The sequence below is a fragment of the Solanum pennellii genome, chromosome 9 (genome assembly GCF_001406875.1).
Source record: "Solanum pennellii chromosome 9, SPENNV200".
Classification (NCBI taxonomy): domain Eukaryota; kingdom Viridiplantae; phylum Streptophyta; class Magnoliopsida; order Solanales; family Solanaceae; genus Solanum; species Solanum pennellii.
The window spans coordinates 67,918,110-67,930,231 of NC_028645.1; the positions used below are offsets into that span (position 1 = coordinate 67,918,110).

The window sequence follows — 12,122 nt, forward strand, 5'->3', positions numbered from 1 at the left end:
TATATATATATATATATATATATGTATGTATGTATACCTTGTGAAACATACCTTTAAAGAGGGTTTTATATTTATAAAAAGTTTTATATTTTTAATGAAAACCTCCTTGAAGTGATTAAAGATTTGCAATATATCCTTATCTTACCTTATAAATTAAAATCTGAAAAGATAGTAAGTAAATAAAAAGGAATATAAAACCGAACCTCCTTTAAAATCATGCCTAGTAGGGAATATTGCACCCATGACAAAATTATATCCCTCAGACATCCTTTGAAGTGTAACAATCCATCTTTTAGCTCCATATGTTTGATGATCACACAAGAAGTCTATAAAGATACGATATACTTGATTTTTTTATATACTTGAACATGTTCCACCCAAGTAACCTGCAAGATTCAAGAAAACAGAATCAAAATAATTAGCTCGTTGGAAAATATTTAGGACGGTATGTTGAAAATTTGTGTTTTTCTAGCAGTGGATATCATAAAGCAAGGACTGATTAGGAGCATATCAGGATACAAATATTAATCCTCACTCGTTAAGATTTAAAAATATGGCACATGAACACCATAGTATGGGTCATGTGAGCGCTCCTGCACTATTTGGATGACTTTTTGGCGGTAGGGTTGGGGTGATTGAGGCAGACTCAAAAGAAGTGGTTGATTACTCTACGTTTAATGATAAATAGTTAACATATGAACTCAAGCTAGCAAAAAATAACACTGGGGTCGCTAGGGGGTGCATTTTGGCACTGTTGAAGTGGAGTTCCACATTGTTACATGAAGAATAGTGATAGGTCTGACGACTCCTAACATGTTAAAATGGCTATTAAATCATACTCAATCCTAAAATATAGCTTATAAGTTTTTTGGAGATTTTCAAATGCTATAAACAGACAAAAAAATTATTTTCTGAACTAATATGGGGAGACTCAAAAAACCCATGATGCACGTGTAAATGCTTTGGAGTATGAATTATCAACATAACATGAGGGTCCAAAATTGGATTAACTAAGAATAACGACAGTTTGATTGTTATATCATATTATAAGAACAATAGTCATCATGAGATAGGTTCGGTAAATATTTACCTCTTGTAGCATACTCTTGGGAAACTAAGTTTAATATGAATAGTGATATAGATATTACATGTTTGTATTGTGGAAACAAATGCACAAGTGCAAGAAAAGAATACATATAATACACCCTAGTAATTTGGACCTCGCGTGTAGAGGGAGCTTAAGGCACATAATTTTCCTTTTATAGAAATAGTGATATTAATAGAGAGATGAAATGATTCATACCTTACTTTGGCCATTACCCATATCTTGAATTGCACAACCAGAAGGAAACTTTCAAGAATAAGAATGTACATCACTTTGAATCTCATTGAATGGATCATAAGACACATCCATCATAATCCATGTTGTTGGATTAAATTGTCTACAACAACGTAAAAAGAAAAAATCTCGAGCTTCCACTTGAGGAGATAAAATATGCAACTTTTCATACATCTGTATTCAAGAACCAAGACAAAATTAGATCATTTTTATGAAATAATTATGATATTTATTTAATCTCTATGGAAGAAGTTATAAAAGATGTATTAGTATCTTACCAATTGTATAGAGCCTCCCCAAGTCCCAGAATCAAGAACATCAACAATCCTAGCTTTTCTAACTACCGGTTAGAAACAAGTCCATCCATTTGACCTTCATATACAAATTAATAATTTTTATGTATATGATTAATTATAAGACAATGAAAATAATAACTATTTCTCAAAAAAAGTACTCATTTGTTCAGATCCGTCACTCCATCTAATTTCATTCTAATCAATATTGTATGGGATTAAATATAAACTAAAATTGTATCAGTCTATTGAAGAATAGCCAATTTATTGAATTCATACAATGTGTTAGATTTCAAATAAAAAAATGAATATATATTTGACTTTCACATGCTCGAGTTCGAAATTCATGATTCTTACATGGTATGATTCCTTTTTTTTTTATATATATATATATATATATATATATATATATATATATATATCAAACCAAGTCTTAAATCCTAGTACTGATACGTTCTAAAGCCATACATAATTCTAGGGCCAAAGCATGTAATAACACATGTGAGCTGAACAATTATGACATGAAAGAGTTCAAGAAACTTAGTAGATCAAGAAAATTATGGATCAACTCACTTGCAATCATTGACACAACTTCACAATCCTTTGTTGATTCAATTCGAGTAGCCGATGATTGGTAATAAGGTCGATTTGGATTTGGAAATGTTCTTTCATAAATCTCACTATGACTAGAACATCTCCCTTCACTTGATGAATCTACCCAATTGGATCATTTCTTTTCCACAGTTCAACCATTTCATTCATAGAAGCCACAACAATCTCAAACATTTTTGTTTTTTGCCTATCAAGAAGTTCGTAATGGAGACATTATTGAAATATTATTAGTATTTATTAAATGTGCTTGAGCATTATGATTAGTATTATTTTCCTGACCAAATGGCAGAGGATATCCAATAGTTGATTTTGATGGTGCCAAATTTGAAACCATCAAAGAAGGCCTTTCAGGAAAACTTGAGACGAGTTTCAGTACTCTTTCATACTGAATTTTTTTTTGTTAAGTTAATTTACGTATAATAACATGTATATATTATTTTTAATAAGCATGATTTGAAAAACTAAAAGTATAAGAGTACATAATTAAGTTCATATAAATATATATAAATTAAACTATTTTCATTCAACTTGATCTCTCTTGTCAAGGGCGGGTGCAACTCGCAACTCATAAGCACGGGGCAAAAATGAATTCAAGATCTAAACTTAATGGGTTAACACTTTTTATGCATTTAACACTTTTTTGGTGAATGGTGGGTTGGTGGGGGGATTTTCACCTAGGTTTTAGTACCCACATTAGGACATCCACAAATTCGGATTAACATCATGTAAGGGGTAGATGTTACAAACCCTTTTAGTTGGCATCTAAAACTTAATTCGTTGTATTTATAAATTTATGGATCCGGATATAACATTTTTTTTAAAAAAAGCTAGTGATTTTTTTCATGTAGCTATGCTTTGCGTAAAAATTATGGCATTCAAATAAACTCGATGCCTATAATCAGCATCCACCTCAATTGATATCTTAAAGGTGGAATATAGACATATATGTGTAAAAATTGACTAGAACTTCAAAAAAAAAACGTAGGGCACCCAAGCACTTTTTAAGCACGCTCAACTCTCTTATCCATCGGTCCAATGCAGTGCTCGTAAATCTAACCTCCTTCGTTTCAAAATTCAAAGTACAACGTTGAGATAGGTTCTAAACGCCTTAAATCCCTGATTGATCAATCAAGTTCAAACCACGAATTTGCCTCGACTTTTGTTATATATAAGTAATTGTTTTTAAGATAAATAAATAAATTAATAGCAAAAGTAATTAAAATAAAATAAATAGTATAAGTATAAGGAATACTTGTTCCCTCAACCTTTGGTTTTCCATTTTTAATATACGGGTCCTTTCTTCATTTGCGATGGGTGGTCCATCACACTTTGGACACATTGTTTTCTTCATTGCCTCTATCATTGTGTTAATCTTTATTTTTCTTTTATAAGAGCATTGTTAATGGATCTCTCATTTAGAGTCTGATGAAATATATATAAAAAAAAAGAATCACATAAAAATAAGATATTATGAGTTAATACAATCTAGAAAGAGAAAGAAATATTAGTAGATTTTGGACAAATAGCATTTTCCACCTCTAAAATATAGGTATATTATATGTTGATCCTTGTAATATTTGAAGAATCATATTTAACTTTTAAGTAATCAAAATTTGTGCTTCTAGTACTTCTATGAATGGCGTATTGTCACATACGGGTTTACCCCCTAGACGTAACCGGCGTCGGCGTCCTCTTTTAGGACTAAGACTAGATTCTTAGTCTCATGTCATTACATTCATAGGTTGAAATTGCGGAAAAATTTAAAAATTTCCATTACATCTACTTGGAGGTTTACATAGACCTCTACATACACATAATATAGTCGTATCAAGTATACATAGACCCTTCGTAATGGGGACAAAATAGTTCAAGAACTAGGAGATATAGTTGGGACCCTCTTTATACACCATGCATTACAATCTCCAATCTCAAGAGTAATTTAGTTCTCCTACCTTCCCTATGTGGAAAGGGACACTCCTCAATCTAGGTCACTCGGTGCTAAGCTAGAGTCCATGTTTGAAATATCTTTTAGCCTTTAATTATGAACCATAGCTTAGTTTAGGTTATAGGGTCTACCCCTTGTATAAAAATTATCATCAATAGCTCAATAAAAATTGTATGAGTATAAGTCCTTTCGTCACAATTCATATAAGGGAGGTCAACACATTACATATCATTTCATAATAAGGCACATTCGTATACCTCACCACCCTTATAACCCTTTACATCTTAACAACCTCACAACCATAGTTAAGACATTTAAATTCAACATCATACCACCCTATCAATCCTAATACAAGGCATACTCCAATATAACATCATGACTTAACCACAATTAATCACAATTGAATGTAAAGATATAGATTCCAAGTCTTACCAAGTCTTCCTCATAGTATATCATCAAGGGCTTACCATAAACCCTCAATTAAATCCAATTTAGATGTTCAACATCATAATTCAATATTCAATAGGATAACAAGACTAGAATAAACACTAAAGCACAATTCAATACTAGATCATGACCTTAAATAAGATGCCTAGGTCAACTATCTTTTTAACCTAGATCATCTTTTCAAGACTAGCATGGAAGACTACAATTCACTCCAAATTTTTAATAATTATTGTAACGACATCATCTAATGGTGATTTAACCCATAAGCAAGACAATTGAATCAATCAAAACCCAATTCACATCAAGATCAAATCTAGGGTTAAGCGTTAAAGATCATATTCTTCAATTTGAATCAAACAATTAAAATTAATCATAATCAAGTTCAATTACATAGTAACCTATCCATTAATCATAAAGAAACCATAACAAATCAGTTCACAATATTAATTTTGTAATTGGATGAAACCCACACGGAAACTCAACTTTTGAAATCTAATTTGAAGGAGTCATTTCAGGAAAGAGTCTCAAAGGTGAATTAGATCCCACACCTTACCGTTTGATGAATATTTGATGGTGAATTCGTCCCTTTCAATCCCCCAATCCCTTTCCTTGGTAGTCTTCAATGGTGATCTCAAGTACAGAGAGAAAGAAAAGAGAAGGAAGATAGTTTGTATTGAGAGTTGTAATAAGAATAATTGGGGTTGGGGCCTTTATATGGGAGTTAAATTAGTTTATTAGTCTTCCCTTAATCCCAAACTAACCAATAAACCATTTAATTAATTAAATGAGCTTAATTAAAAACGTGCAGGAAATTTAAGACCCTCACAGACGGAACCCCATCGACGGAACGTCTGTGAGTCAACGGACTACCCCCCCTCCCCTGTCCTGCACTTCATAGGTAAGTTCAGAGACTTGTGAAGGTGAGTGGATTCCTCAAATTGGCTAAGTGTGGGACAACGGTGGCACCAACGCCCCGTCAATCCACACACGGACCGTAGCCTATCGCGTCGATGCACACTGCTCAGCCAGTGTTGCCTCAACCTGCAGGGGTCCTCCTCAAGGACCCTTGGTTGGTCCTTGGGGAGTCGTACCCAGACGTTTCAACCATGAAACAACTTAAGAACTTATTATCTATCCTTTCACCACTTTTCATAAATTTCCAACTCCTAAAAGCTAGTCAAATTGGCTAAGGCACACTAGTACCCCTTTGAACCAACTTACAGACGTCATGGACGTTCTTGGTTCTTAAACTTCCTAAGTAAACTATATTCATTATAATAGGTATTAAAACAGTTCTTAGACCCCATGACACCTATGTGCTCTAAGACTCGTCTTGGATTTTCAAAGTGTTACACGTATGTTGTATAAACTACTTTTAAAATTATATTATAATCAAACATTGAGCAACAATACAAATTTAACATAATACATAGATAATTAAGTAATTTTACAACTAGTCATTATGTTAAATTTGTGAACATTCACAATCAAAGGAATCAAAAGTGCACATTCCAATTAACTGTAGGTTTAGTTACTGAGCAAGACATTACAATTATCAAAATGAGAATTTTATAATAATTGATGGACCAAATTAAGCCTTTTACAAAATAAAACCGTGAACATTATTTTCACCTTCCACCTTTGCTTAAAATTCTAAATTCCTGCTCTAATTTTGAACAACATACACTTTCTTCGTCATATGAAATATATATTTTGAAGAATGTTTACATAGGTGAAAAAATTAGTCCATGAAAGTTTAATTTACCCAATCTGAACGTGTTTTGCTAGGCATATTTCATGGGGAAAATTGGGCAGGAATCAAGGTATAACATGATTAAAATTCAATTGATATAAACTAAATATTTAGCTCAAAATAATTTATAAATGAATTTGTTATACGTACATAGGCAACAATAGCATACCAGTGTAAATAAACGAAAGTGGGGCCTGAGAGATAATGTGTGCACATATCCTACAACTATCACAGAGGTACAAAAGTTGTTTCCGATAGACCCCTGTCTGAAGAAAAATATAGACCAATACATTATAAAGAATGAAATACAAAATAGAGAAAGTCTTGTCAATTCTGTAGATAACCTATCAAATCATCCTAAACAATATCCATAATAAGACAAAACAATAATAGAAGAGTAAAATTTCATAATTAATAACCAAACTAGTAGTACGACTATTAGTGTAGAAGAATAAGTGAGACAACTCAACAATATACTAATATCTTACCCTAATATTTGTCCTTTATAAACTCCTATCAAAGGCCTCAACTTTATTACACATATAACACTCAAAATTGCAATGCCCTATGAGTGCTCCAACTTCCCCGGTACAATGACATTGTTCCTCTATTTGATCAAGAGTTTGTGGAAGTAAGATTGAACCTCCATATGATGAGTGTATACTCAATAAAGACATCTTAAACTAGACACTTATTGTCACATTCGTATCTTAAGGTAAGGCCTAGATCCAAAACATACAAACCTTGAACTCACCGAAAATTGTTGATTTTACTAAGTAATTTCATAATCAGTGTAGATTGAATCGCAAGGAGTTGATACAACTGAAATAAACCCCTAAAACCACCAAGTATGATCCTCACTTTTGATCTAATCATCCTTGTGATTTTTTGTTCCTAGTTGTTTCTTTTGTTAGCTAAGACATCAGAAATGTTGTTCTATAGTGACTGCTCCTTTTTGTGCTTCTAATTTGTGATTAGAGCATACTAATATGCCTACTTATTCCTATTCCTCACACCTCCCAAGTACTACAACTTTTACTCATTGACATACTATGCCTTAGATCCTACCCATCTGGTCTCCTAGATAAAATCTATCCTTCTCTTCTTGAGGATCCTCAATAACTATGGAATTCCTCATCAAAGACCATATTCTTAGCCTGTACATGATAAATTTAGCTGTAATACTTTGTATCTTAACTTTACAAATAACGAGAAAACACTATAGTAAAAAATAAAATTGGTTAGAGTTGGAAAATTCGGTTGTGGTCTATTTTAAGCCCAACACAAATAATTTATTAAATGGCTTATTTATTGGTACAAATTATTTTGACTATTCTCGACTTAGTACAATCCATCCATTTAATATCGCAACATTTCCTTCATTTATAAAATCATATATATATATAAAAGAAAATTTTATTGTCGCCTACGTGGCAGCTTCCCCATCCAGAAAACCCTTCCACTTTACAATATTCCCTAAAATACCCTTTTTAAAATGATCCCCCACACCAGCCGCCTCTTCAACCCAAACAATCTGTCGTTTTACTTTCTGTTTTTCCTTCTTCACACAACGTGTCCTTTCGCCGGAAACAACCATTCATTCTGCCTTCTCCGAAACAACACGCCTCATCGTCAACGGTTTCAACCTCTTTATAAAATGGCTAACACCCTTCGTAGCACCCATTCTCTATCGCTTCTTTCTGACTAAAAATATAAACAGTCTTCTACTTTCTGCCAAAGAGTCTTTCTGACTACAATTATAAACAGTCTTCTACTTTCTGCCAAAGAAATCTAAACATGGCCTATTCACTTCTTTCTGATTTGGATGCTACTCGCGATGACTGGCTGATTAGAGTCCGAGTCTGTCGGCAGTGGGAATTTATTAATTTCAAGCGCAGCCCAGAAATGATAAGCCTTGACATGATACTAATTGATGAAAAGGTATGCATACTTCACATCCTCCGCTTCTTATTTTTAATATCGTTATTATGCAGTGTCTTCCACATTGACTTCTCTCAGGGAACTTTGATGCACGCAATAATATGGAAGAACCAAGTCAATAAGTTTCGTGATAAGTTGAGTGAAGGGTTTGCAGTCATTATTAGAAACTTCAAAGTTTCAGCATTAACCGGTGACTACAGACCAGTACAGTCGAACTTTAAAATAACATTTTTGCGGAAAATTGCCATCCAAAAACTACAGGATGATATTGTCCATATCCCTCAGAATGGTTTTCAGTTTATTCAACCAGAAGTTATTCGCTCAAGGATCAACAACAACATTCTACTGTCAGGTATATTTATTCCTTTCATTTATGTTAGACGCTGTGTGGACCGTATACAATGAATAATTCCCCTCCTAACTTGTAGATGTTGTTGGATGCTTATGCGGAAATGGTGATGTAGAAAGTGTGGGTTCAAAATGGCAGAAGCGCGACATACACATTTTAACCGATCCGTAACTTTCTTAACTCATTTACGTTCATATTCATTCATCCCCAAATTGCAGCATCAAAACTCATTGATTCACTGTGTAACACATTACAATTATCTTTTAGAGATGATCTGACTATCAAAGCAAGGATAACTTTGTGGGAGGACCATGGCGAATCATTTTACCCCTATGTGTATCCCAACGATTTTGGACCCTACATTGTCATTATCACTGCTACAACGGTCAAAGAATTCAGAGGTATGTACTTATTCTGAACATGCTGCAACATTATAGTAGTGACATGTATATGCCGTTATGACAATTAAGTTGTTGTTTATTTCATAATAGGCGAACTAACTTTTGCCACCACCGCTGCAAGTAAAATTTATGTCAATCTTAAAATGGACAACATCACCGCCTTGCTTCATAAATTCTCAAAGAAGTCAGTTGATATTGTAACTATTGCGAGTGGAAACTCAAGTAACGTTCCCAATGCACAAGCTATGTTTGAAAACAGGATGACTGTTGCAGAATTATTAGATTCTGAATGGAGTCCCGACATAGAGGTTAGTACCATAATAACCCTTCAAACAAAAATCACCTTTCCTTTTATCAACATACTGCCTCTTTTAAATATGTGTACCGATGTTTATATGTTTTAATGTATCTATCTTCATTATTCATATGGTAGGAATGTGTGGTTACACTCCGCGCGCAGATCACTGCAATAGAGAATTTCTTTGATTGGTATTACATTTCATGTAACTTCTGCAACAAGAAAGTTGAATCCTCAAATGGTGTCTACACATGCCAGAAGTGCAACAAACAATGTGACTTACCATTGATTAGGTAAGCAACTAATAAACATTCTATTCACACCTTATATTTGAAGGAACACTAACGTTTTATACTCACACAGGTTTAAAATCCACATTAACGTCAAGGACAATGGTGGGAACACTACTTTGGTCCTGTTTAATGGAGTCGCTGAAAAACTTCTTGATACTTCTGCTCACAAGTTGGTTAATCGTTTGTCCAAAAGCGAGAGTAATATACCGCCCCAGATTCAAAGTCTTTGCGGGATGGAATTGGTCTTCAGACTCAAATTGAGCAGTTTCAATTTGAAAGAAGGGCTGGAAAACTATACAGTCACAAAAGTTTATGTGCCTGATGAAGAATTAGAATTGCAGCACCGCATAAACAAAGACAAAAGGGTTAAGGTATACAGTGTTTTTTTTTTGTCAAATTCGAACTCTCTTGATAGTAAATCAGTCATCTTCTATACCATCCATTCAACATAAACCCTCCTTAATTATTGGAATGGTTTTTACTGTACAGGGTAAAGAGAAATTGGAAGATTCCACTGAACAAACAGACTTCAATGCGGAAGGATTAAACACAGACTACTCTAAAGAACTTTCTGATGAAGAAGACACTTTCATTTCCAAACAAAGAGTTTATTCAAGAAAGTTCAAGAAGCGAAGGAACTTATTTATAGCTGACAGTGAAGAGAGTGATGATGACACCATAAAAAGGACAAAGTAGAGTTATTTTTATGCTAGGGACCTTAACATTATTAGTTTGATCAAAAAGTGACAAGTTTTTTTGTTTAACAGTGGCTATATATAGTTGATGTTTGTTATGGTAGGTGATTAGGTTTAGTTTAGTGTCAAATAATCTTTCATTACTAAATGCACATTTCTATCAAAGTTGAGTTGTTTATATATGCCATCTCCCAACACACATTTTGCTCCTCAAGTTATGCGTAGCTACTTATCAAGTTCACAATTAGTCGCTCAACTTACGGTATTTTGAAAATCCTCACCCACAAACATATTACACTTTGTTGGGAGTCGTTACCGCATAGTTGAACAATAAAATGCAATAATTACAAAACCATTTTCGGAGAAGTCAAACAAAGATACAAAGTTGTTGCATGAGCAGCTTTCTGTATGGCCCTTGCACCTCTCCAAATCTCATGCTGAATTGCTGCATTCTGCTTTTCACCGCCAGACTATTAAAATATTGCATTTGCGTATAAGAGCATCTAAAAGGGTACGATAACCAGCACTAGCTCCTCCATATTTACTAACAGCAGCGATAGCAGCTTCAAGTGCATCAGCCCCTGAATCAAAAGAGTAGATTGGTACACAAAAAAAAATAGTTGGAAGCAACAAACATCAACTCTAAACTTTACTGCCAAGGAGTCAACTTACAGTGAATAGCTGTGACAACCGACTCAGCATTTTCTTTCAACTTCGCATATGCTGCCTTACAGAATATACTGTATCTGTTATAAAGATACAAAGTTGTTGCATGAGCAGCTTTCTGTATGGCCCTTGCACCTCTCCAAATCTCATGCTGAATTGCTGCATTCTGCTTTTCACCGCCAGACTATTAAAATATTGCATTTGCTATTCCAGCAAACAAATATAACTCACTTTCGCCGTCATTACGAGGCCCATAAACCTGCATACAAAACTCAAAACACTTACTAAACAGATACAAAACTAGAGCCATCTTCGCAGACATTGTTTGTGGTGGCTGTAAATCATCTGAAATGACAATTTTATCATTTCACAATTCATGAGATCTTGTAATACTAGGTACTAAGATTTGATATTTTTCCTCTTTAGCAGGGATTAGTTTCATTGCCGTAATAGATACTCGGTAGAGTCCAATGGCTGTAGATACAAGTCATGTTTGAGAAGATCATTTTCTCACTTTGTTTTTGCTGATGAATTAGTTTTGCAAGTGATTTTTTGTTTCTTTATATGTCTCTTGTACATAAAATGTTCAAATTTAAAAAATTTTCTTCCATCAGTCACTTTATGTTTAAGGAAAATAATATCAGCATTCTTCTTTGAGAAAACAAAGGGCATATTCAGGCATTGAATTAATGTTCTGTCACCATATTTTCTATCACACAGACATGAACAGACTACACACTTGAGTGATAGCTAAGTTACATTCTAAGATAAAGCAAAACTCAGCAGAGATTCAACCAACAGACACGTAAAATCTTTTTCCATATCATTTTTAAAAGTCATATTCTTAGACAGCCCAAGAACACAGGCATAAGTGCAATTCATGAGGAGCTTTTGATCTATGAAGAAGAGCCAAACAGAATTTCAAAAACGTCTTAATTCCAATTATCTAAAACTATATGTATAAAAATGAACCATGAAGAAATAACTCATTCAGAAGGAGCTCCATTTAGAAGTGTCTCAGTCTCATCATGTTTTAAGTCATCTTTCATATTTGCGATGCGAGTATAAAAGGCAGACACTATACAAAATA

General features: G+C 33.7%; 1 protein-coding gene and 1 pseudogene across 1 annotated transcript; one reads left to right on the top strand and one right to left on the bottom strand.

Moving 5' to 3' along the window:
* The window catches only part of LOC107030314, a 32,051-nt pseudogene extending 24,065 nt beyond the window's left edge, over nt 1-7,986 (bottom strand).
* Nucleotides 7,987-8,186: 200 nt separating this feature from the next.
* Nucleotides 8,187-10,367, top strand: LOC107030315 (replication factor A protein 1-like). The gene is made up of 8 exons (XM_015231633.1): nt 8,187-8,330; nt 8,409-8,682; nt 8,795-8,846; nt 8,947-9,080; nt 9,171-9,388; nt 9,514-9,671; nt 9,742-10,042; nt 10,161-10,367. Exons 1-8 carry the CDS (start codon nt 8,187-8,189, stop codon nt 10,365-10,367), a joined length of 1,488 nt encoding a protein of 495 aa, XP_015087119.1.
* The last annotated feature ends 1,755 nt before the right edge of the window (nt 10,368-12,122 follow it).